Raw genomic sequence first — 27,145 nt, forward strand, 5'->3', positions numbered from 1 at the left:
ATTAAAAGCTTATTAAAAAAAAAAAGTCCGGGCGCGGTGGCTCACGCCTTTACGTAATCCCAGCACTTTGGCAGGCCAAAGCGGGCGGATCACGAGGTCAGGAGATCGAGACCATCCTGGTTAACACGGTGAAACCCCCGTCTCTACTAAAAATACAAAAAATTAGCCTGGCATGGTGGCTGCCGCCTATAGTCCCAGTTACTCTGAATTACAGGAGGCTGAGGCAGGAGAATGGCGTGAACCCGGGAGGCGGAGCTTGCAGTGAGCCGAGATCGCGCCACTGCACTTCAGCCTGGGGTACAGAGCAAGACTCCATCTCAAAAACAAAACAAAACAAAACACCTCAATAAAAAAGGAGCAGCCACAAGGGCAGGGGCCCGGGACTGGACAAAGAAGAATCTGGGCCCCACCTGGGCCTGAGAGAATCGGGCAATGAGATGGAGTTCGGCGAGGACTTGGCCTGCCCATGAAAGAGAAACCAAGTGAAAAGAAATTGGACAAAATGCAAAAGCCTGACATTTTGAAAATGGGTCCCGTCCAGGTGTGTCCACCCCAACACTCCTTCGGGGGCTAGCTCCTTCTCTCCTCCATTCTCGCTTCTGGGCCTCACCTCAGCCCAGGTTCTCTTCGCCCACTCAGTCCCAACTTCACGCTTCCGCCTCCAGCTCAGGCGCCCCCTGGGCCCGGCTACCCCTACGCAGGACGAGCTCTGGACCGCCTCCCAGCCTCACTGCGCCCCATTCCCCGCCCCGCCCGACCCCCAGGTTTCGGCTCACCCCGGGACCCGGCCCTAGCTCCTGACCCCTGCCCAGGACCGGGCCCAGCCACACTCTCCCAGCCACTCGCCGCCTCGGCCCCGCCCCGCACTCCGGCCACTCGGCCGTTACCAGCTGGTTCCACCCGCCCGACGCAGGCGCCGCGCAGCCAATCGGCGGCTGCCACACAGCGGCCCGAGCCGGGCTTGGGGGTTGGGACCTCCGGCTGCAGGTCCGCCTGGGCCAGACGCGCGAGCGCAGGCAGCTGGTGTGTGGTCGCGCGCACGACCTCCGCAGTCCCAGCCGAGCCGCGACCCTTCCGGCCGCCTCCACCCCACCTCGCCGCCATGCGCCTTCGCCGCCTTGCGCTGTTCCCGGGCGTGGCGCTGCTTCTCGCCGCGGCCCGCCTCGCCGCTGCCTCTGATGTGCTAGAACTCACGGACGACAACTTCGAGAGTCGCGTCTCCGACACGGGCTCTGCGGGCCTTATGCTCGTGGAGTTCTTCGCCCCCTGGTGAGTCCACTCTTTCGGGACGGGGGAAGAAGGGCCGGGCTGGGCCGAGGGCGAGGGCGCGGGGAACTGTTGGGCCTACGCAGCGCCGGCGCCCTTCATTCCTGTGGGCCCCTGCTGCGGCGGGCACATTTCTCACTACCGGGAGCTGGAGGCGCCTGGCCGAGAGCGGGGGAGTAGGTGCTGATCGGCAGAAGGAAAACCCGAAGGCTGCGCTCACGCAGGGCCTCATCCTCATCCTAGTGCTCTTGCGGCACTTCCTATTTGCAGAGGGTTTAGCCACCCCTTCCCCCAGTTCAATATGTAGCTATATCGTTTCTGCGTGAGTCAGTATTAACGTTCCTCCAGTCTACAGACTAGACATCCCAAAGCCTTGTAGTGGAAGCGGACGTTTCACCAAATGCACAAGTCCTGGATCCCTAGGGTATTTACTTTCCTCTTACCGTATCACACTGCACAGCCATTGGTTTCTAGCCAAGGTCACTGAGTGGCTGCAGAATGGTCGTAAGTGCTTTCTTAAGGCAGGTAATTTGTCCGTCACATGGTGTACAATTTCTCCCTTCAGCTGATCACTTACATTTCAGTACCGGCAGACACCTCTGTCCAAAAGAAAAGAGTAGGTGAACAAGAATAATTCCATCAGAATCTGTCCATATTGTCGGTTTTTGATAGAATTTTTTAAAAATGTCAAGACTCCAATGATAAAATAACCAATATTGATTAAATACTCCGCTTTAGGGTGACTTAAGTGAACAAGGGTGTAAATTCCTTAGATAGAACTAACTCGAAATAAAAATCTGTTAGGGAGAAGGAAGAGCAAATAAGATTTCTGGCCCAGTCAACTTGAGTGGTTTTTTTTTGGTTTGTGTGTGTGTGTGTGTGTGTGTGTGTGTGTGTGTGTGTGTTTTAAACCTCCAGATGATTACCAGAGTAAACAGTGATTCCTTTATCCTTGGGATAGCTCTCTATATAATTCAATATATATAATTACAGTACTTAATTTTTCCCCTCCTGGCACAGTGACCCTTGGTTTAAAACTATCTGTGTTCAAAAATGTCAGTAAAAGTTGTATGTAACTTATATTTGCTTCAGACTCAAGTCTTCACTTCTTAGCCTCAATCAACTAGCTAACTAGTTAGCCTCAATCAACTTAGCCTCAATCAACTAGGGTTGCACGAAAAAAAGTCCTGTAGTGAAGACCACCCGGCCTATGGATAGTTCTTATAGATCTCTGGAACTCATGTTCTCTCTTAGGAACAACTCTTCCCAATTATATAATCATGCTGTTAGCTTTGAGGGGGTGTCACTAAATTTGTAAAAACTGGGGGTGTCACTGAGTTTGTCAGATCTGAGTGATGCTTTTTACTACAGGGGTCATGCAACAATTTAAAGTAGGAATTGTTGGAGAATAGTGGGCCACTAGAATATTAATTTAAAAAAGGAATTGGCCGGGCGCAGTGGCTCAAGCCTGTAATCCCAGCACTTTGGGAGGCCGAGACGGGCGGATCACGAGGTCAGGAGATCGAGACCATCCTGGCTAACGCGGTGAAACCCCGTCTCTAATAAAAAAAAAAAAAAAATACAAAAAACTAGCTGGGCGAGGTGGCGGGCGCCTGTTGTCCCAGCTACTCGGGAGGCTGAGGCAGGAAAATGGCGTAAACCCAGGAGGCGGAGCTTGTAGTGAGCTGAGATCTGGCCACTGCACTCCAGCCTGGGCGACAGAGTGAGACTCCGTCTCAAAAATAAATAAATAAATAAATAATAAAAATAGAAAAGGAATTTTGGGGCTGGGCACAGTGGCTCCTCCCTGTAATCCCAGCACTTTGGGAGGCCAAGGGGGGCGGTCACCTGAGGTTGGGAGTTCGACACCAGTCTGACCTTCGTGGAGAAACCCCATCTCTACTAGAAATACAAAATTAGCCGGGCATAGTGGCACATGCCTGTAATCCCAGCTACTCAGGAGGCTGAGAGGAGAATAGCTTGAACCCAGGAGGCAGAGGCTGCAGTGAGCCACGATTGTGCCATTGCATTCCAGCCTGGGCAACAACAGTGAAATTCCATCTCAAAAAAAAAAAAAAAAACAAACCAAAAAAAAAAAAACCAGAATTTTTTGTTTGAATTGAAAGGGGTCGGCCGGGCGCGGTGGCTCAAGCCTGTAATCCCAGCACTTTGGGAGGCCGAGACGGGCGGATCACGAGGTCAGGAGATCGAGACCATCCTGGCTAACACGGTGAAACCCCGTCTCTACTAAAAAATATAAAAAACTAGCCAGGCGACGTGGCAGGTGCCTGTTGTCCCAGCTACTCGGGAGGCTGAGGCAGGAGAATGGCGTGAACTCGGGAGGCGGAGCTTGCAGTGAGCTGAGATTGGGCCACAGTACTCCAGCCCGGGCGACAGAGCGAGACTCCGCCTCAAAAAAAAAAAAAAAAAAAAAAGAAAGGGGTCTTTCCTACTTGAAGTTTTGCACGTGCTACTCTAAGAACTACATATCCCAAGGCCGGGCGCGGTGGCTCAAGCCTGTAATCCCAGCACTTTGGGAGGCCGAGACGGGCGGATCACGAGGTCAGGAGATCGAGACCATCCTGGCTAATACGGTGAAACCCCGTCTCTACTAAAAAAATACAAAAAACCAGCCGGGCGACCAGGCGGGCGCCTGTAGTCCCAGCTACTCGGGAGGCTGAGACAGGAGAATGGCGTCAACCCGGGAGGCGGAGCTTGCAGTGAGCTGAGAGCCGGCCACTGCACTCCAGCCTGGGCGGCAGAGCAAGACTCCGTCTCAAAAAAAAAAAAAAAAAAAAAAAAAAAAAAGAACTACATATCCCATCAGGCACTGACTATCCCAAGAATTGGGTGGATCTCTGCTGTGGTGTCTGCTTTTAATTGGTTTAAAAGAAAAAGTCATCCTCCACGATGTCAGCAAGGAAGATGAGTTATCTGAATGAGCAATTTGGAGTTAAAGAGGTCTCCTGTTGAGGTCTTTATTTCTTCACATTCCACTACAGTTTTTTTTTTTTTTTTTTTTGAGATGGAGTCTCGCTTTGTTGTCTAGGCTAGAGTGCAATGGCACGATCTGGACTCACTGCAACCTCCACCTCTTGGGTTCAAGTGATTCTCCTGCCTCAACCTCCTGAGTAGCTGGGATTACAGGTGCCTGCCACAATGCCCAGCTAATTTTTTTGTATTTTTAGTAGAGATGCGATTTCACCATGTTGGCCAGGCTGGTCTCAAACTCCTTACTTCAGGTGATCTGCCCACCTCGACCTCCCAAGGTGCTGGGATTACAGGCGTGAGCCACCTAGCCTGGCCTCGGTATTTTTATTTATTAACATTTCAGCTGGAAATGTTTTCTGACTGCTATATTCCTTTGTACATTTCAGGAGTACTATCTTACAAGGAACAGTTAAAGAATCCTTAGTAAGAGTAAAATGGGGTCTGGTCCTGTTGTGCATGCCTATAATCCCAGCAGTTTGGGAGGCCAAGGCAGGCAGATCACTTGAGATCAGGAATTCAAGACCAGCGTGGCCAACATGGTGAAACCCCATCTCTACTAAAAATACAAAAATTCAAAAATTAGCTGGGCGTAGTGGCGCACATCTGTAATCCCAGCTACTTTGGAGGCTGAGTTGGGAAAATTGCTTGAACTCAGGAGGCAGTGGCGAGATTAGAGACCAGCCTGGGCAGCATGGCCAGACCCCATCTCTACCAAAAAAGGACAAAAATTAACCGGGCGTGGTAGCACACGCCTGTAGTCCCAGCTACTCAGGAGGCTAAGGTGGGAGGAGAGGATCACTTGAGCCTGGGAGGTGGAGGTTGCAGGGAGCTGAGATTGCACCACTGCACTCCAGCCTCAAGGACAGTGTGAGACTCTGTCTCAAAAAAGAAAGTAAAATGGACTTTTTAAAAAAATCTTAGTCTCATCACAAAATAGAGCTATTTAAGCAAGTTCTTTCTCCACTTTCATGTTTCAAGTGAAAGTGAAAGGTGAAAGCTTGCTTGCTTTTTTTTTTTTTTTGAGACAGAGTCTCTGTTGCCCAGGCTGGAGTGCAGTGGCGCGATCTTGGCTCTGCAACCTCTGCCTCCCAGGTTCAAGTGATTCTCCTGCCTCAGCCTCCCTAGTAGCTGGGATTACAGGCATGCACCACCACCACATCTGGCTAATTTTTGTTTGTGTGTGTGTGTGTGTGTTTTGTTTGTTTTTTTTAGTAGAGATGGGGTTTCACCATGTTGGCCAGGCTGGTCTTGAACTCCTGACTTCACCGATTCACCTGTGTTGGCCTCCCAAAGTGCTGGGATTTCAGGCGTGAGCCGCTGTGCCCGGCATAGTGAAAGCTTTCTTTGCAGTTGATTTTGTAGACTAATATTTCCATTATGGAGTTAATCTTCTATATACTTCTAAGGATAAGAGTATCTCAATTTCTCTGGGGAAATAACACTATTTCAATGTTTGAAAATATCTGAAAATTTATTGATCAGTGTTAATATTTAATATTAAGTCCTCAACATCTATTTATGCTATAGATGTGTATGCTACCCTCTAGGGCAGTAGCAATAAATAATGGCCAGGTGCGGAGGCTCACGCCTGTAATCCCAGCACTTTGGGAGGCCGAGGCGGGCAGATCATGAGGTTCAGGAGTTTGAGGCCAGCCTGGCCAATATGGTGAAACCTTGTCTCTACTAAAAATACAAAAATTAGCCAGGCATGGTGGCAGGAGCCTGTAATCCCAGCTTCTCGGGAGGCTGAGGCAGGAGAATTGCTTGAACCCGGGAGATGCAGGTTGCAGTGAGCCGAGATATGCCACTGGACTCCAGCCTGGGTGACAGAGCAAGACTCCGTCTCAAAAAAAAGTGTGTATATATATATATGCTAATTTCTTTACTTGTAATCCCCACCCCCAGTTGATCTTTTCAACATCAACATTTAGCTCAAATTTTTTTTGTTTCCCTTCCCAGGACAACTAACTGATTGATCCTGCCTCTCCATTGGCATCTAATAATACTCTGTCACCCCTGCCAGACTGGTGTTCCTATAAGGAAAGGACTATATCAATTTTCTTATCAAAGACACTTGATAAGGCACTTATCAAAAAGCACTTGACACATGGCACACATGATGAAGTGATGATTATTGGGTGAATATATGTTGGAATTCATTATCAGCTGTCAGGTGCCATCCCTGAGGATAGATAGAATTAATTATGTTTTAATATTTTCTAGGGGTGGGTGAAAGAAGTAGTGGTTAATCTTGAAGGATCTATGTTAACTGACTCTGATTTCCCTTAAATACCACCTGAGTTCCATTCCTGGTGGATTTGAAGAGGGGAGTTTCCTCCCGCCTCGTTGAAACTCATTTTGTGGATTTGATGACCTTATGGATATTGCCAAAGTTTAAGGCAGTGGATTTTAGTCCCAGCCTTGCAGCTTACACACACACCTGGTTGCTCCCCAGATTTCTGGAGATTCTCAATCTGTAAGCCATGCATACTTTTTTTGTTTTAATGCTCCATGGGTATTTTCGATAAGCATCTAGAGTTGACACCCACTAGCTTGACCTAGTAACTATTGTATGTGTTTTTTTATCTTAAAGTGTTTGAAGGTAGTTGAAACGATTAACTCATAAATCTGTTGCCTCAGCCTTGACAACTACTATATATTCAACAGAAATCTCTCTTCTGTCTCTTTATTTTCATTGCTGCCACTCTGGTAGAAGCTTTTATTGTCTGCCATATGAAATATATTATCTTCTAGATGCCTTTATTCTTGTCTCTGTTTTCTCCCTTTCTGTCAGTCTTTGACATTGCTAATTGATGTAGTGTTAGTACACATGCATGCACATTTATTATCTCAAAAGAGCCCTTTACAGTTTTCTGAATGCATCATGCTTACTGGTATTCTTTTATGTTTGCTCTGCTATCTCCCTCATCTTGAATACCCTGCCCTCTCCTCTCTGAAGTGCTAAATCCTTCAAGACCCAGATCCAGTTGTTACTCCCTTTAAAATACATTTACTATGCAATATTAAAGGAATACAGAGGATATAATGAGTAATACCCTATTTCACACACATAAGATCTTGTATCACTGATTGTGAGAGGAACTATCTTGTGTCTCACTGAGAAAGAAATACTACCATTGAAACTATAACATGACTGCAAAACATATCTTAATTTCAGAAAAAAAAAATGAATCTGTGAAATACAGCGTAAGGAATACCATTTGTTTGCACTCAGTCTGAAAAACATAGCCAGTACTTTGAAGTTCCCTATGTGCCCCTTTACCATCTTATACACTCCTTTATCCTGAATTTGGTATTTGTCATTTGGTTCTTTTATACTTTAATAGGCCTGTTGAAGACCTTGGAGAATAAGCTCTTATAGTCCTTTATTTTAAACAGGTTTTGGATGTACAATATTTCCAAGTCATCCATCACTTAATAAAATTACATAATTGACTATTGAACTACATCTGCTCAAGTTTCTTCTCTATTATATTATCTTTCTATTTTTGCTGTCTGTGGGGAGGTTACAGAACTCACCCTCTCAACGTGATCCCTCTCCAACCCATTGGCTTTTGAAGACGTGATGTACAGCTGGTGCTGGCTGTATATACACTGATTAGGACTTTCTGGGCAGAGGAGTTCTGGTGCTTCTGGTGGCCCTCTGGGAAAGGTATTCTAGTTTACATGCTTTGTTTTCAGTTCTCATGGCCAGGTGAACTGTGTAGCTGTAAAAAATCAGGCCTGCCATCTAAAAGACATTACAGGGTTTCAGTCACAGTTTTGTCGCCTCCGAGACGGAGTCTTGCTCTGTCGCCCAGGATGGAGTGCAGTGGCGCAATGTCAGCTCTCTGCAACCTCCACCTCCCAGGTTCAAGCGATTCTCCTGCCTCAGCCTCACGATTAGCTGGGATTACAGGTGCCCACCACCATGCCTGGCTAATTTTTGTATTGTTAGTAGAGATGGGATTTCACCATGTTGGCCAGGCCAGTCTTGAACTCCTGACCTCAAGTGATCTACTCGCTTTGGCCTCCCAAAGTGCTGGGATTACAGGTGTGAGCTTCAAAACAGCCACAATGCTGGTTTTCCAGGGAATTGTATTTTCCTCTGGGGAGTTCTATCAGAAATGGGATTATTTCTATCTTGTCCTTCATTCAGCCTTATTAATTGGTCAAAAGGGCATTAACCCATTCAACCCTCTTTAATAATGTGGCGTACACTTTTGACTACAGCTTTCACGACTTACTTATACTTTATATTGAGAAAATAAAGCTGCCCTGGGTTGAGCCAGTATTATAGAGTCAACGTCAGTCTAGAGATAGGACCTTTACCTTCTGAGAGTTCTGGTTTACTTTAACAATAATGAATGTTGTTCATGTGATGATTTTGCTTTTGGAAGTGTCTACTAGCTCAAAGGTAATATTATAGTTTGAGATTCTTCCTAGTGAGACAACATTACCAAATTCACAGGATTAAACTGAGAATTTGGCTTTTTTAATATGTATATAGGTGTGGACACTGCAAGAGACTTGCTCCTGAATATGAAGCTGCAGCTACCAGATTAAAAGGAATAGTCCCATTAGCAAAGGTAAGTACAGGTGGGTTCTTCACTAACGAATGTGAAGTATTTTAAAAAGTAGTTTGTTACTTGGAAAAAAATAACAGTAATAAATTGTAAGATTAACATTTATTTTCTATACTCTTATTCTGCTAAGAAGAGTGAATACTAGTTTCTGGGCAAATACTTAGCTGACTTAGTTTCAAAAGATTAAAAGTAGTGGCAGGCACGATGGCTCATGCCTGTGATCCCAGCACTTTGGGAGGCCGAGGTGGGTGGATCACGAAGTCAAGAGATCCAGACCATCCTAGCCAACATGGTGAAACCCTATCTCCACTAAAAATACAAAAATTAGCTGGGCGTGATGGTGCACGCCTGTAGTCCCAGCTCCTCAGGAGGCTGAGGCAGGAGAATTGCTTAAACCCAGGAGACGAAGGTTGCAGTGAGCTGAGATCCGGCCACTGCACTCCAGCCTGGTGAAAGAGCAAGGCTCCGTCTCAAAAAAAAAAAAAAAAAAAAAAAATTAAAAGTAGTGAGACTAAGGAAATTACTGGCATAAGAAGTAAAATAAAATAGACCGGGTGTGATGGCTCACAGCTGTAATTCCAGCAGTTTGGGATGATCACTTGAAGCCAGGAGTTTGTTCCCTGGGCAACAAAGCAAGACCTCATCTCTACAAAAAATTTAAAAAGCTGGGTGTGGTGACTCACCTGTAGTCCCACCTTCTCAGAAGGCTGAAGCAGGAGGATTGCTTGAGGCTGCAGTGAACTATGACCATACTACTGGACTCCAGCCTAGGTGACGGAGTAAGACCCTGTCTCTTAAAAAAACAATCCCAGTACTTTGGGAGGCCAAGGCACGCAGATCACTTGAGCCCAGGAGTTTGAGACCAACCTGGGCAACGTGGCAAAATTCCATCTCTACTAAAGATACAGGCAGGCTCGCATAGTACCAGCTAATCAGAGGCTGAGGTGGAAGAATTGCTTAAGCCAGAGAGGTTGAGGCTGCAGTGAGCTGTGATTGAGCCATTGCACTCTAGCCTAGGCAATAGAGCAAAACCCTGTCTCAAAAAAAAAAAAAAAGAGTAGTAAAGTATATGGTAAATAAGAATTAAAGGTCAAATGTGGAAAGCAGAAGTACAGCTGTAAAGGCTAAAATAATCATTGAGGCTGGGCATGGTCGCTCATGCCAGTAATCCCAGCACTTTGGGAGGCTAAGGAGGGCGGATCACCTGAGGTCAGGAGTTCGAGACCAGCCTGGCCAACATGGTGAAACCCTGTCTCTACTAAAAAATATGAAAATTAGCCATGTGTGGTGGCAGGTGCCTGTAATCCCAGCTACTTGGAAGGCTGAGACAGGACAATCACTTGAACCCAGGAGGGTGGGAGGGTTGCAGTGAGCTGAGATCATGGCCACTGCACTCCAGCCTGGGTGAAAGAGCAGACTCCATCTCAAATCGTCATCATCACCATCATCATCATCATCATCATCTATGAGTAAATGAGTTCCCTCATCATCATCATCATCATCATCATCATCATCATCATCATCATCTATGAGTAAATGAGTTCCCTAAACTGCCATATGATAATCACAATGATGGGAATGTGAAAATGATTTGAGGATATTGATGAAAATGTAACCAAATGGTCAACTGTAAACTTGTATTTGTTTTTACAATTAAAGTAATACTTCTAGAATGTTGCCATTCTGTAGTAAACCCGTTGTTGTTCTAGTCTAAAAGTTCATACTTCTGCCAGCCTCAAATAGTTCATATATAAGGCTATTTTTGGAAACTACTTTTAATCCTATCAAGCAGCTTGCCATAGGAAAAAAAATATTCAATCACAGCCCGGCACTGTGGCTCACGCCTGTAATCCCAGCACTTTGGGAGGCCAAGGTGGGTGGATCTCCTGAGGTCTGGAGTTCAAGACCAGCCTGGCCAACATAGTGAAACCCCATCTCTACTAAATTTACAAAAATTAGCCAGGCGTGGTGGCGGGTGCCTGTAATCCCAGCTACTCAGGAGGCTGAGGCAGGAGAATAGCTTTAACCTTTGGGGTGGAGGTTGCAGTGAGCCGAATTCGCGCCGTTGCACTCCAGCCTGGGCAACAAGAGTAAAACTCTCTCAAAAAAAAAAAAAAAAAGAAAAAAGATGCAATCACAATTCCTACCTGTGTGACTATAGACACATTAATTTTCTGGATCTCAGTTTACCCATCTTAGAGCATAAGGATCATACTTAAGAATCTTGTGGAGATTAAATGAGATAATATATGCAAAGTACTCGTACCTGGGTTGGAGTAAATGACTCCTTCCAGGAAATTATTTTCCTTCTTCCTGATAGGTCTCACTAGATCTGTTATGTTATGGTTTAGCCCAGATTCAGACTAGCTCAGGGAACATGTACAAGTATTGGTACCTTTGATACTATCTCTAAGTGATTTGCAAAATCAAATTATATTCCACCTAAAGGATATGTACCTCTATCTATATATCCCCTTGGTGATAGTCATAATCAAAGTAAGCCACTGTTAATAATTTAAGTGATTTATCCCTCATGTGTTCTGAGGCAGAAAAAAGATGAAGACCACTGCTTTAGCTAATAGAGGCTCCAAGAGCAGAATTTAAACAGTAACATTTGCATTTTATGTGAGGCCCAGGAATCTCAGTTTTAAAGAATTCCTTAGGCAGTTCTGATGTAGTTAGGCAAGCTCCAGTCTGCCTTGAAAATCTAATGTTCTATGGCATGTATGTCAAGAATTCCTTGATCCCCTTAGGATTTGACCAATCCTATTATTTTGAGAATATAGGAGGAACCTGCAGCAGATACTTGGATAAGAAAATTGTTTGTGTATTTTGATCTTTAGGTTGATTGCACTGCCAACACTAACACCTGTAATAAATACGGAGTCAGTGGATATCCAACCCTGAAGATATTTAGAGATGGTGAAGAAGCAGGTGCTTATGATGGACCTAGGACTGCTGGTAAGGATCCTGAATTACATTCTGGAAACTAATGTTAAGTACCTTATTCTTTGTAGTGGAAACATAAAAATGTGTTTTTCTACACAGTGTACTTTCAGTCTTAAAAATTCCTCATCTAAAAGGTCAGTTAGTTTGGTGGTAACAAAAGACCTCTCTAAATGAACAGATTATATAAGTAATACAGAAAATACACAAACTTGATTTATAAGGTCAGCTCGACATTTTTTCATTTTACAAATATTTATTGAGTATTTGTAATGGCATATTTAGAATATGCCAGATATTCTAAATATACTAGGTGGTTGGTATTTATTGATAAAACAGACAAGGTCCCTACTCTTGTGAAGCTTACATTCTGGGGGATGAGGGGAAGAAGGCAACAAACAAGTTTTAAAAATCTAGATGAGCTGGGTGCAATGGCACGTACATACCTATAGTCTTAGCTATTCAGGAGGCTGAGGTGAGAGGCTGTCTTGAGCACAGCCTGGGCAATATTAGTCCCCATCTCTAATAAAAAGTGTGGTCCGGGCCACTGTGCCCAGCCCACACCTGTAATCTCAGCACTTTGGGAGGCTGAGGTGGGCGGATCACAAGGTCAGGAATTTGAGACCGGCCTGGCCAGCATGGTGAAACCCCATTTCTACTAAAAATACAAAAATTGGCGCTGGGCATGGTGGCACACGCCTGTAATCCCAGCTACTCAGGAGGCTGAGGCAGGAGAATCGCTTGAACCCGGGAGGCGGAGGTTGCAGTGGGCCGAGATCGTGCCACAGCCCTCCAGCCTGGGCGACAGAGTGAGACTCCCATCTCCACCAAAAAAAAAAAAAAGCGTATGCGTCTCCATATATATATGGATAACCATCTCATACCCATTAGGATGGCTACCCATCTCATACCCATTAGGATGGCTACTATTAAAAAAAACGATAAAATAGGCTGGGTGCGGTGGCTCACGCCTGTAATCCCAGCACTTTGGGAGGCCGAGGCTGGCGGATCACCTGAGGTCGTGAGTTCGAGACCAGCCGACCAACATGGGGAAACCCTGTCTCTACTAAAAATACAAAATTAGCCAGGCATGGTGGCACATGCCTGTAATCCTAGCTACTCGGGAGGCTGAGACAGGAGAATCGTTTGAACCTGAGAGGCGGAGGTTGCGGTGAGCCGAGATTGTGCTGTTGCACTCCAGCCTGGGCAACAAGAGCGAAACTCTGTCTCACTCACACACACAATCAAAACAACAAAATAGCCAGTGTTGGTGTGGATGTAGAGAAATTGGAAACTTTGTGCACTATTAGGAATGTAAACTGGGACGACCACTATGGAAAACACAGTATGGTAGTTCCTTTAAAAATTAAAAATAGGGGCCGGGCGCGGTGGCTCAAGCCTGTAATCCCAGCACTTTGGGAGGCCGAGACGGGTGGATCACGAGGTCAGGAGATCGAGACCATCCTGGCTAACACGGTGAAACCCCGTCTCTACTAAAAAAAAATACAAAAAACTAGCCGGGCGAGGTGGCGGGCGCCTGTACAGTCCCAGCTACTCGGGAGGCTGAGGCAGGAGAATGGCATGAACCCGGGAGGCGGAGTGTGCAGTGAGCTGAGATCCGGCCACTGCACTCCAGCCTGGGCGACAGAGTGAGACTCCGTCTCAAAAAAAAAAGATTAAAAATAGGGCCGGGCATGGTGACTCATGCCTATAATCCCAGCACTTTGGGAGGCCAAGGCAGGCAGATCATTTGAGGTCAGGAGTTTGAGACCAGCCAGGACAACATGATGAAACCCTTTCTCTACTAAAAATACAAAAATTAGCAGGGTATGATGGCGCACACCTGTAATTCCAGCTACTTGGGAGGCTGAGGCAGAAGGATCGCTTGAGCCCGGGAGGCGGAGATTATAGTGAGTCGAGATCAGGCCACTGCACTCCAGCCTGGGGAACAAACCAAGACTCCGTCTCCAAAAAAAAAAAAAAAAAAAAAAAAATTAAAAATGGAAGGTCATGTGCAGTAGCTCATGACTGTAATCCCAGCTCTTTGGGAGGCCATAGTAGGTAGCTCACTTGAGGTCAGGAGTTCGAGACCAGCCTGGCCAACATGGTGAAACCCCGTCTCCACCAAAAAATACAAAAATTAGCTGGGTATGGTGGTGCACACGTGTAGTCCTAGCTACTTGAGAGGCTAAGGCAGGAGAATTCTGCTTGAACCTGGGAGGTGGAGGTTGCAGTGAGCTGAGATCACATACCACTGCACTCCAGCCTGGGTGACAGAGTGAGACCCTGTCTCAAAAAAAATAAAAATAAAATTACCATATATATGATCCAGCTTCTGTATACCCACTTCTGAGTATACATTAAGTTCTCATTTAATGTTGTCAATAGATTCTTGGAAGCTGTAACTTTTAAGTGAAACAACCTATAACAAAACTTGGTGTTTTTTTTCCTCATCAATGTTATAGGAAACAGTGTTATTCTAGGACTTGCTGTACATTCTTTCTCTTGAAGTTGCAGTTTCTGAGAACATATGAATAATGTTAAGTGAGGACTTATTGTATACCCAAAAGAAGATAGTTGTACACCTACATCCACAGCAGCATTATTCATAGTAGCCAAAAGTTAGAAGAAACCCAAGTGTCTATCAGTGAATGAATAGTAAACAAAATACGGTATATGCATCCAGTGGAAGATTATTCAGCCTTAAAGAAGAAAATTCTGACTACATGCTGCTATATGATTCCACTTACATGAGGTAGCACAAATAGTATACAGAATTGTATGTTTAAAAATGGTTTGGAGGCTGAGGCAGGAGAATGGCGTGAACCCAGGAGGCGGAGCTTGCAGTGAGCTGAGATCCGGCCACTGCACTCCAGGCCTAGCGACAGAGCGAGACTCCGTCTCAAAAAAACAAAACAAACAAACAAAAAAAATAGTTAACTAGGGCCGGGCACAGTGGCTCATGTGTGTAATCTCAGCACTTTGGGAGGTCAAGGTGGACAGATCACGAGGTCAGGAGTTCAAGACCAGCCTGGCCAGCCAACATAGTGAAACCCCATCTCTACTAAAAATAGAAAAAATCAGCGGGGCGTGGTGGCGGGCGCCTGTAATTCCAGCTACTCGGGAGGCTGAGGCAGGAGAATCACTTGAATGTTGCAGTGAGCCAATGCAGGAGGCGGATGTTGCAGTGAGCCAATGTTGCAGTCATGCCATTGCACTGCAGCCTGGGTGACAAGGGTGAAACTGCGTCTCAAACAATCAAACAAAAAAAATGGTTTAACAAGGCTCATGCCTGAATCCTAGCACTTGAGCCTAGAAGTTGGAGGCCATCCTGGGCAACACAGTGAGACCCCATCTCTATAAAAATACAAAAAACTAGCCAGGTGTGATAGTGCGTGCCTGTAGGCCCAGCTACTCAGGAGACTGAGGAGAGAGATCTGATTGACCCTCCTGGGAGGTCAAGGCTGCAGTGAGCAATGATCATGCCACTGGACTCCAGCCTGAGTGACAGAAGGAGACCCTGTCTCAGAAAAAAAAAAAAAAAATAGGAAACAAATGTCTATCATTTTTGCAGTTGTGTCTGGTTAAACTGTGGCACTTTTATAGTGAAACACTAGCATTGTAAACAATGTTTATGTAAAAAAAAAAAAAACTTTTTAAAACAATAATAAAAACGCTATGCCATTGTAATAAAAGGTTGAAGTAGCTGTTTATATATAAATGCCTGTTTATGCATAAAATGTCTGGAAGGATATACAAGAAACTGAAATCTTGGCTGGGCACAGTGGCTCATGCCTGTAATCCCACCCAGCACTTTGGGAGGCCAAGGCGGGTGGATCACAAGGTCAGGAGATCGAGAACATCGTGGCTAACACGGTGAAACCCCGTCTTTCTAAAAAAAAATACAAAAAAAATTAGCTGGGCGTGGTGACGGGCGCCTTTAGTCCCAGCTACTTGGGAGGCTGAGGCAGGAGAATGGCATGAACATGGGAGGCAGAGCTTGCAGTGAGCTGAGATTGCACCACTGCATTCCAACCTGGGCGACAGAGCAAGACTCTGTCTCAAAAAAAAAAAAAAAAAAAGAAACTGAAATCTTATAAGGAGGAAACTGGGTGACTAGGGACAAGGGTGGCAAGAAAATTTCGTCATATACCCTTTTGTACCTTCTGAATTTTGAATCATAAATAATTGCCTTCTCAAAATTTATAAATAAATTGTGTTGTTATAACTTTTATTTTGATTTCTAAGATGGAATTGTCAGCCACCTGAAGAAGCAGGCAGGACCAGCTTCAGTGCCTCTCAGGACTGAGGAAGAATTTAAGAAATTCATTAGTGATAAAGATGCGTCTGTAGTAGGTAAGTAGCAAATATTAAACTGTGCCACAGAATCATCAACTTGGTTTCCAAAACCCTCCATGTCTGGGAAAGCCACAGAATTAAAGCAGTTAAGGAAACTTTGGGGCAATTGAAAAGGCAACTGACAGAATTGGGTTAGCAATTACTATAATGTACTATAGTACATTATATAATTAGTATATAATGTAATTATAATGTGGGGGCAATTGGTGTTTTATTTGGGTGGGTTTGTGGTCTTATAGATGTGAAGGTTTAATTTCAATTAAAGGACTAGGAGGGGTGGGCGTGGGAGAAAAATAAAGGACTAGGATAGGAATATCTTCAGCATTTTCTAATGCTTCTTAAACTCTGAGATTTAACTCATAAGGTAGTTATGACTGAAAATAAAGTTTTAAGGTAGGAAGATACAAGTAAATAATAAAACTCTGCTATTTTCACAATAATTAGGGAACTTAAAAGTTAAAATCAGATTACTAGGATTTGTCTTGTTTTTGCAGCATTCATTGCTTTCTCATGTGTTGCAATATCTCGTTTTTAAATGACATGAGCCAGTTAAACACTTTCTGCATCTTAGATGTTCATTATTTTGTTTTTTAAATGTGATATATGATAAATTTGACTAAAAAATAAATATAAACGTAAAAGCTATGTTTGTGCTTCTCTTAGTCTCCTAATTACTGTAATAAAACTGACTTTTGCTAGGCTCAGTGGCTCACGCCTGTAATCCCAGCACTTTGGGAGGCTGAAGTGGGCAAATCACCTGGGGTCAGGAGTTCTAAACCAGCCTGACCAACATGGAGAAACCTTAGTCAGCGTGGTGGCACATGCCTGTAATCCCAGCTACTCGGGAGGCTAAGGCAGGAGAATCACTTGAACCCAGGAGGCGGAGGTTGGTGTGAGCCAAGATCGCGCCATTGCACTCCAGCCTGGGCAACAAGAGCAAAACTCTGTCGCAAAACAAAAAACAAACAAACAAAAAATACTGACTTTCTGGGAGCAGAATATGGTTTACTGTTTAAATTTGGCCAAAAGCCACTTTTTATCATCTAAATTTTACTGATTCTTTATATTTTACAAAGAGTTAGCGTGTATTCATTAAACATTTATGTTTTAGTCACTTTTCTAAATGAGTAATACTAAAGACAAATATAGAGAAAGAAAAAAATTGGGTGAAGTGGTTTACAGTCTATTTTGACGTATCGTCTTAATCCTTCTGATACCTCAAATAGTCCCTGAAACTCTTAAGTTAAGCAATTTGCCCGAATTTGTTCAATTATGGGAAAGTAGAATGAAGACTTGAACACTGACAAATTTTCTCCCTTGGCTCTCTCAAGAAGTGTGTCCGTAAAGGGTAGAGGGAAAATTCTCATCCTAAATATTGTGCCTGTCTGAGGTAGTCATGACAAAGCAGACCCAGTCCTCAAAGTAGAATGAAACCCTTGAAAAATAAACGTTTATGGTTTGGAATATCTATCTGTCAGCACTTATTGCTTCTTCCTTGTGTTTAATATTTTCTGTATAGGTTTTTTCGATGATTTATTCAGTGAAGCTCACTCTGAGTTCCTAAAAGCAGCCAGCAACTTGAGGGATAACTACCGATTTGCACATACGAATGTTAAGTCTCTGGTGAACGAGTATGATGATAATGGAGAGTAAGTGACTGAGTTGAATCTCCGGACCAAGTATTATTGTGTAAACTGGTGTGATTGATTGACTGATTGATTGATTGGGACAGGGTTTCACTCTGTCGTCCAGGCTGGAGTGCAGTGATGCGATCTCTGCTCACTGCAACCTTCGCCTCCCAGGTTCAAACGATTCTCGCGCCTCAGCCTCCTGAGTAGCTGGGAGTACTGGCACGTGCCACCATACCTGGCTAATTTTTGTATTTTTAGTAGAGACAGGGTTTCATCATATTGCCCAGGCTGGTCTCAAATTCCTCGGCCTCCCAAAGTGCCGAGATTGCAGGCATGAGCCACCACACCAACCTGAATTGGTCATTTTTATACCTAATTTTTCCCAAGGGTTTATTGAGTACTTTCAAAGCATTATGCTACATGCCAGAAACTATTGCTGCCTTCAAGGAACAACCCTCTATCTAGTAAAGGGAGATTGTATACATGAACATATGTAAAAAATGAAAGTATAAGTATATATAGAACTATATACAGAGTGGTTGGAAGTACAAAAGAGGGAGTGATTGTTTTTCTTCTTTTGGGGTAGGGGGTAATATCAGAAAAATTCATAGAGGGGGTGACTCTTGAAGGATGGGTTGTTTCTGGAAGGTTATGGCCTTTGAAATAAAAATTATTCCAGATAGAGCACCAGGAGTGAAGGCCTTGAAATGTAAGATAGCCTAGGTATGTTGGGGCCCGTAGTACTGCTGGAGTATTGTTTGTGATTGAGATTATGAAAGATAAAATTGGAGTATTAAGCAGAGACCAAATTATAAATTTTAAGTGCCATACAAAAGAGCTTAGATTTTATCTTTTAGACATTTGAGAGCCATTGAAAGACTCTGGGCTGGGGAGTAATGCTTAGTGTTCTGTTATTGGAATACTAAGCTTGTGGGAGTTATAGCCTCCTGCTCAAGGTCATTGCCAAGGTCTGATCTTTCACAAAAACAATTTACAACCTCCCACATAAATGGGTTAAATTTGTGAAGAAGTCACTGGCAACCACATTATAATGGTTTGAAGGGGGAGTGGTGAAAGGCATTCAAAGGATTCTAAGGAGAATTCTAAGGATTATAAGGAGAATCTAAACTGAGGATGACATGTGAGAGTCTAAACTCGGTCAACAGCATTAGTGGCAATGGATAGGAAGGAGTGAGTATAAAAAATGTAAACAATAGTCACTAACCATGTGTGAAAAGGAGAAGATTTAGAGTAAGTTTGAGGGATTTTTTTTTTTTTTTTTTTTTCAGACGGAGTCTCACCCTTGTTGCCCAGGCTGGAGTGCAGTGGTATGATCTCGACTCACTACAACCTCCGCCTCCTGGGTTCAAGTGATTCTCCTGCCTCAGCCTCCTAAGTAGCTGGGATTACAGGTGTGCACCACCACACCTGGCTAATTTTTGTGTTTTTAGTAGAGACAGGGTTTCATCATATTGGCCAAGCTGGTCTCAAACTCCTGACCTTTGGTGATCTGTCTGCCTCAAGCTCCCAAAGTGTTGGGATTACAGGCGTGAGCCACCACAGCCAGCCTGCTATTGTTTGTAAAGGTTTGAAAATCTACTCTAACCCCTTTTTGAGATAATGAAAAAGCTGAAGACCAGAAGGATTAAATTGAGACCTGGTCTAATGTGTTTGGAATTAGTTGGGGAACTATGATTAGAACCACGTTCTCTTAATTTTCCAACCCAAAATGTATTAAACCCTATACCCAATTATTGCATTTAAGATTAAGGTGGTTAGCATCTTAGTGTTAATGAGAATGTCATGTTGCTGAATCTGTGGTACTAGAAAAGAGTCCTTATGTGCTTAGATGTTGCTAGTTAAAAGTGGCAGCAAAAGTAATCGTCTTGAGCATTACATGAAACATGGGGGCTCCGCCTGTAATCTCAGCATTTTTGGAGGCCGAGATGGGAGGATCACTTGAGCCTGGGAGTTCAAGACCAGCCTTGGTAACATGGTGAGACCCCCATCTCTATAAAAATTTTAAAAAATAAAAAATTAGTTGTGCATGGTGGTGCACACCTGTGTTCTCAGCTATTTGGGCAGCTGAGGTGGGAGGATCACTTGAGCCTGGGAGTTCAAGGCTACAGTGAGCCATGATCATACCACTGCACTCCAGTCTGAGCAACAGTGAAACCCTATCTCAAAAAAAAAAAAAAAAGGATGGGAGACAGTTCTGCTATCTGCCTACTGAGACATTTTTTTTTTTTTTTAAGGGGTATCATCTTATTCCGTCCTTCACATCTGACTAACAAGTTTGAGGACAAGACTGTGGCATATACAGAGCAAAAAATGACCAGTGGCAAAATTAAAAAGTTCATCCAGGAAAACATGTGAGTACTTCTTTGTATCTTGTCTGGAATTTATTTGCTTGATTTTAGTTTGTTTACCTCAGTTATTAAGCAGAACTATATTTTGGCTTAAACGGTCTATTCGGGGGGATTGTAATAATAATAGTTTGAGTTTATATTAAAGCTGTAATGTATGGGTGTTAGAACTCCTGTTGTCATCCTGTAAGGTATATATTGCTCAGTACTTGTCCTAAATGTTGAAAATCTCTTTCCTTCATAAATGCTATCAGTTACTTTGTGGCAGCTTTATGATATAGCTAAAAACTTGCCAAGCCAGTTGATAATGGATTATTTCATTTCAGTTTCGGTATCTGCCCTCACATGACAGAAGACAATAAAGATTTGATACAGGGCAAGGACTTACTTATTGCTTACTATGACGTGGACTATGAAAAGAATGCTAAAGGTTCCAACTACTGGAGAAACAGGTAATAAGAATTATGTTTTTCCCACATGGACAAGTTTGCCCAATGTATAAACAGTCCCTTCTAACTATCTTGTTGTTTCCTTAAGAATCTGTAAAACAATAAATGGTTCCTTAAGCTGTAAAAAAAAAAAAAATTAAAATTACTGTCCTGTTACCATGTGTGGTATAAGAGCAGGAAAGAATGGGAACATTTGGCTTCCAAAAACTACATTTGAAGCCATAGGACAAATAACATAAACTGTTTTCAAAATCTATTGGGCATGTATTTCGTAGGTGTTTCTTTGCTTTGTGACACAGTGACTCTAAGTAGAAGGTGGAAATTTGATATAAAATGCACTTAAGCATTGTGCTTACTTGCACATTTAGACTCTCAGTGCATTTTACCTTTACAAATTTTCTTTTCAATCAGTCATTATGCCTAAAACAGATTTCAGTTGTATATTACAGCAAGATTTAGCAGGAATGCACCAGTTGATTGGGCATCACCAATTTGCCAGTGAAGTTCAGTAAGGCATTGAAGTACATCATAACCCTGTGTCAGGGCCCAGGAGCTCAGACTGTTCAGACTGATTCCAGAAGGCTAGAACTATAGAACTTAGTCTTTGCTTTCCAGTCACTTGGTTCTTAGTTTCAAAAGTGCTTGACCACCCTGTATAGTCTTGGCACAGATGTCTCTTGTTTCCCACAGGGTAATGATGGTGGCAAAGAAATTCCTGGATGCTGGGCACAAACTCAACTTTGCTGTAGCTAGCCGCAAAACCTTTAGCCATGAACTTTCTGATTTTGGCTTGGAGAGCACTGCTGGAGAGATTCCTGTTGTTGCTATCAGAACTGCTAAAGGAGAGAAGTTTGTCATGCAGGAGGAGTTCTCGTGAGTTGCTAGTTGGGCTTTGATTCTCCAAGGCATTTATTAAAGCCTTTTATACTACAAAGGATTTCTGAAGAACAATAACCCTGGAATGTGAAGATAGGTCTTTTAATCAAGACCTATGACTGTCGTTTTTCTCAATTTAAATATAGATACTTTAGGCCAGGCATGGTGGCTCACACCTGTAATCCCAGCACTTTGGGAGGCCAAGGTGGGCGGATCACCTAAGGTCGGGAGTTCGAGACCAGCCTGACCAACATAGAGAAACCCCGTCTCTACTAAAAATACAAAAATTAGCCAGACACAGTGGTGCATGCCTGTAATCCCAGCTACTTGGGAGGCTGAGGCAGGAGAATCGCTTGAACCTGGGAGGCGGAGGTTTCGGTGAGCCAAGATCGTGCCATTGTACTCCAGCCTGGGCAACAAGAGCAAAACTCCGTCTCAAAAAAAAGAAATAAATAAAAATAAGTAAATACATATAGATACTTTAAGGATTATGATCCTTAATGAATTCTGAAAACTAATGAAAGGATGGCAGGTTGGAATTCTTACATAATTCCACTTGGTCATTATTAATTGCAGATAAAGGCTGAGCACAGTGACTCACACCTGTAATCCCAGCACTTTGGGAGGCCAAGGTATGTGGATCACTTGAGGTCAGGAGTTCGAGACCAGCCTGGCCCAAATGGTGAAACCCCGTCTCTATTAAAAATACAAAAATTAGCCGGGTGTGATGGTGTGCACCTGTAATTCCAGCTACTAGGGAGGCTGAGGCACCAGAATCACTTGAACCTGGGAGGCAGAGGTTGCAGTGAGCCGAGATCACGCCCCTGTTCTCCAGCCTGGGTGACAGAGCAAGACTGTGTCTCAAAAAACTAAGATAAGATTGGACAACCTCCTTTGGGCCAGATGTGGTTGCTCACACCTATAATCCCAGCATTTTGGGAGGCTGAAGCAGGAAGATCACTTGAGCCCATGAGTTTGAGGCCAGCCTGGGCAACATAGCCAGACCCCGTCTCTTAAAAATTGAAAAATCCAAAAAAAGATTGACCAGCCTCATTGATACTGATGTAATTGCAAACCAAACCATTCCCCGCTCATCCCTACAGAATGTATTTTCTTTTTGAAATACCACATGGGTCTAAAGTAAACTCAGAATCAGTAAGATCTTAAGACCCCAGAAACAATTTTTACCCTCACTTTCTGAGATTTTGGGAGATTGAGACAAGAGAAAATATTCCTTGTGAGACAGTCAATAAAATGAAATACTGTAAACACACACTATCCTCCAGAGCAATAAGACCTGGTTCTTTTACAAAAATGAATCTCTAGCAGACCAATGATTCTTTCTCTGAACTTTGAAATCCACAAAGAACACATTAGAAATAAAAGGAACGGTTTGTTTCTTCAGTCTGTAGTTCTGCATATTGAGAGATAAGAGTTCCCCTTTTTTTTAGCCTTGAAAAGCTAAAATACATAGTAACTATTCAAAGCAATTGCTATAATTTTCTCAGTGGTGGGAATAGATTAACAAGCCTTACCCTTGTCTTCCAATTGTAGGCGTGATGGGAAGGCTCTGGAGAGGTTCCTGCAGGATTACTTTGATGGCAATCTGAAGAGATACCTGAAGTCTGAACCTATCCCAGAGAGCAATGATGGGCCTGTAAAGGTGAGGTACTGACAGCCTCATCAAGCTATGAGCAATTGCCTCTCCTCATTTCTTTGTTCCAAAACTGTGGGATCTAAATGAAGACTTTGTTGGCCATCTCTTTTTTTTTTGTCCTTATTCCGTGAGTCATAAAATAAGCATTGGCAGGCCAAGCGATGGTTCATGCCTATAATCCCAGCACTTTGGGTGGCCGAGGCAGGCAGATCATGAGGTTGAGCGTTCGAGATCAGCCTGCCCAACATAGTGAAACTCCAACTCTACTAAAAATACAAAAAAAATCAGCCAGGTGTGGTGGCGGGTGCCTGTGTTCCCAGCTACTCGGGAGGCTGAGGCAGGAGAATCGCTTGAACCTGGGAAGCAGAGGTTGCAGTGAGTCGAGATTATGCCACTGCCCTCCAGCCTGGGCGACAAGAGTGAAACTCCATCTCAAAAAAAAAAAAAAAAAAAGCATTGGCAGGGCTCATAATGCTTGGTAGGGGCAAGAGTATAAAGCCTGCATAGAATTTTGTGATGAAATTTATATTGGGCTAAGTTACTCTTGAGGATAGAGCAACCTCTAAGAACAGTGTGTTACTTTGAATTTTTTTATAGAGGTGTGGTCTTACTCAGTTGTCTCAGCCTTCTGAGTAGCTTGGACTGCAGGCATGTGCCACCAAGCCTGGCTTGAAATTATTTTAAGCAACGGTTGGGTAGCACTTCTATGTCCTGTAATTTCCTGAACATAGTTTGACAGGTGACAGACAAAGGAACGAGTTGGTATCTAGTGAATGACAACATCTTTAATCTGTAAATGTGATTTGGGTTTCCATGACTTATTTTCCGTGGTAACACATCAAATTGGAGAGGGATTGGGTCTAGGAACAAATACAGCTTGTTAATTTATTTTTTTATGTTACCTTACCAACTAGAGATTCTTCTGTGTTTTCCAGGTAGTTGTAGCAGAGAATTTTGATGAAATAGTGAATAATGAAAATAAAGATGTACTGATTGAATTTTATGCTCCTTGGTGTGGTCACTGTAAGAATCTGGAGCCCAAGTATAAAGAACTTGGAGAGAAGGTAAGTGTGAATCCTATTCTGAGGATAACATTTGAGCAGGAGCAAAGTTTATATATGTATTCAGCATTGGCTCATTTGCTTGGTTCCTAAGTACTGGTAGATTTTTTTCCCAATTACTTGCTGTTTACTCACTTTCTCTTGACTGCCCCCTAGTGCTCCAGCCTGTGCAGTGCCTGAGATACCCACTTTTAACATTCCATTCCTCAGGCTCAATCTAGATAATAGTTCAAAATATCTAAGAACTTCTCAATTTTGGTAATGGCTTACATGAATCCATATGGTTCTTCATCTTAAAACATTTGACTTAGCCTTTGTAATGTTTTATTTAGACCAGGTAAATTTGAAGGTGGCAATATGTAGTCTTAATACAAGAGAAAAAAGGGAAGCTTGTGAAAAGTGAGGTACTACCATCTGCAAAGCACTCTTCCCACCTGAACAGCAGTTTATCTGCTGGAATTAGAGCGCACCACCACACCCGGCTAATTTTTGTATTTTTAGTGTTTGAAGAATGAGATTGTTTTAAGTCTTGAATTGACTTAAGTGTCCCTCTGTCACTGAAAACTTGAAATGTAAACATTTAACCTGTTTTATTAACAGCTCAGCAAAGACCCAAATATCGTCATAGCCAAGATGGATGCCACAGCCAATGATGTGCCTTCTCCATATGAAGTTAGAGGGTAAGTGGATTAAAAATTAACAAAAGTGTCTAGGCAATTGATTGGAATAAAGCTTGTAACCACCAGGAAATCATTACTAGACATAGTCTTCATATTCCAGTTGAAGGCAGAACCACTGATTCCTTCTTGGCTTAAGAGTTCTGCACATAAGCCCACATAACTGCTTCAAATTAATAAATGTTTCTTTCCCCAGTTTTCCTACCATATACTTCTCTCCAGCCAACAAGAAGCTAAATCCAAAGAAATATGAAGTAAGTGAATTGTCCCATATCCCCACAAATACATACACAGACATAAACACACACTCTTAAACATAGTTCTTTAATTGGGTTGGTTTATTTACTTATTTTTATTTATTTTTGAGACGGAGTTTCGCTCTTGTTGCCCAGGCTGGAGTATAATGGCGTGATCTCGGCTCACCGCAACCTCTACCTCCCAGGTTCAAGCGATTCTCCTGTCTCAGCCTCCCAAGTAGCTGGGATTACAGGCATGTGCCACCACCTGGCTAATTTGTATTTTTTTTTTTAATTACACTTTAAGTTCTAGGGTACATGTGCATAACGTGCAGGTTTGTTACATATGTATACTTGTGCCATGTTGGTGTGCTGCACCCATCAACTTGTCATTTACATCAGGTATAACTCCCAATGCAATCCCTCCCCCCGCTAATTTGTATTTTTAGTAGAGATGGGGTTTCTCCATGTTGGTCAGGCTGGTCTTGAACTCCTGACCTCAGGTGATCTGCCCACCTTGGCCTCCCAAAGTGCTGGGATTACAGGCGTGAGCCACCACGCCAGGCTAATTGGGTTTATTTAACTAAAAACTGTTTAAACTCTCATGGTCAGTATATGTGGCTGCTAATGGGCTTTTACAAACTCAAAAGTCTTCCTGTTTGGAGCAGATCAGGGTTATTTAAAAAGTTACATTTTTAAGATAATCTTTCTGTTTTCAGGGTGGCCGTGAATTAAGTGATTTTATTAGCTATCTACAACGAGAAGCTACAAACCCCCCTGTAATTCAAGAAGAAAAACCCAAGAAGAAGAAGAAGGCACAGGAGGATCTCTAAAGCAGTAGCCAAACGCCACTTTGTAAAAGGACTCTTCCACCAGAGATGGGAAAACCATTAGGGAGGACTGGGACCCAAATGGGAATTATTACCTCTCAGGGCTGAGAGGACAGAATGGATATAATCTGAATCCTGTTAAATTTTCTCTAAACTGTTTCTTAGCTGCACTGTTTATGGAAATACCAGGACCAGTTTATGTTTGTGGTTTTGGGAAAAATTATTTGTGTTGGGGGAAATGTTTTGGGGGTGGGGTTGAGTTGGGGGTATTTTCTAATTTTTTTTGTACATTTGGAACAGTGACAATAAATGAGACCCCTTTAAACTGTCTTATTTTCCACAAGATTGAGAACCAGGTGTTCTCTGCACACTATCACTGTTCAATAGAGCTTTCCTCAGTGATGGAAATGCTCTGTAATCTACACTGTTCAGTACAGGTAGCTATGGAGCATCTGAAATATGGCTAGAAACTACATTTTTAGTCTTCATTAATTTAAATAGCAATACAGTTGCTACCATACTGATCACTGCAGCTGTAGACTGACTGACTGGGTCCATAATCACCTCAAAATTCTTTCAAAATTTATTATCTCTTTCTCTCCTTACATGTTTATTGCCCAGGCCTACCCTGGTGATTAGAACAGGTGAAGGGCCTTTCTTGTTAGGCTGTCCATGTCCTAAGGATGGGTTCCTGTTTTTCCTTGCCACGCAGCTAAGCTTACTGCATATTTATACCTCCCAAGGACTGTTCTCTGCCCAGAAATGCCCTGTCAAGGGTGTGGCATCACGAGGTTTCATCCAAGTTGTTTCAGGAATTGCTGACACTGTTGGGTGCAGTTCTATCTCCCAAAGCCTAGGGTGTGGCCCTTTAACCTCCCCCTTCAGTAGAACTGGGAAAGGCAGTATCATTCCTAGTTATGAGTAAAGCGTTCACTTTCCTTTGTAACAATGAGGAACAGAAAGGACTGAAGCGTGATCTTTTGTCCAATTAAACCATTTATCTCCTTTTGTAGGTAAATTCAAATCCTGCCCAGTTATAGTTTTCAGTCACTGGATAATTCGAGGTAGGAGCCCTACTTTAGGTGATCCTAGGAACTCCTATGTTCAGAAAAGAATTTTCTTCCTACTATATAATTACAGTATGTAGCTGTCTTTTTTTTTTTTTTTTTTTTTGAGGCAGAGTCTTGCTCTGTCGCCCAGGCTGGAGTGCAGTG

At 43.3% G+C, this 27,145-nt stretch overlaps 1 protein-coding gene across 1 annotated transcript; it reads left to right on the forward strand.

The window, feature by feature from the left end:
• Positions 1–879: 879 nt before the first annotated feature.
• On the forward strand, positions 880–26,261 carry PDIA3 (protein disulfide isomerase family A member 3). The gene is made up of 13 exons (XM_010385248.2): positions 880–1,269; positions 8,768–8,846; positions 11,687–11,804; positions 16,038–16,145; positions 17,668–17,797; positions 20,035–20,151; positions 20,472–20,597; positions 21,285–21,467; positions 23,025–23,133; positions 24,063–24,191; positions 24,789–24,868; positions 25,062–25,119; positions 25,821–26,261. Exons 1-13 carry the CDS (start codon positions 1,103–1,105, stop codon positions 25,932–25,934), a joined length of 1,518 nt encoding a protein of 505 aa, XP_010383550.1. The 5' UTR covers positions 880–1,102; the 3' UTR covers positions 25,935–26,261.
• The last annotated feature ends 884 nt before the right edge of the window (positions 26,262–27,145 follow it).

The sequence above is a fragment of the Rhinopithecus roxellana genome, chromosome 5 (assembly GCF_007565055.1).
Source record: "Rhinopithecus roxellana isolate Shanxi Qingling chromosome 5, ASM756505v1, whole genome shotgun sequence".
NCBI lineage: Eukaryota > Metazoa > Chordata > Mammalia > Primates > Cercopithecidae > Rhinopithecus > Rhinopithecus roxellana.

Excerpts from the sequence above, each read along its gene's own strand:
- PDIA3 (XM_010385248.2), top strand. The coding sequence starts at position 1,103 with ATGCGCCTTCGCCGCCTTGCGCTGTTCCCGGGCGTGGCGCTGCTTCTC. Across the intron at positions 16,146-17,667 it reads TAAAGATGCGTCTGTAGTAG|GTTTTTTCGATGATTTATTC; the intron begins GTAAGTAGCAAA and ends TTTTCTGTATAG. Across the intron at positions 25,120-25,820 it reads TAAATCCAAAGAAATATGAA|GGTGGCCGTGAATTAAGTGA; the intron begins GTAAGTGAATTG and ends TTCTGTTTTCAG.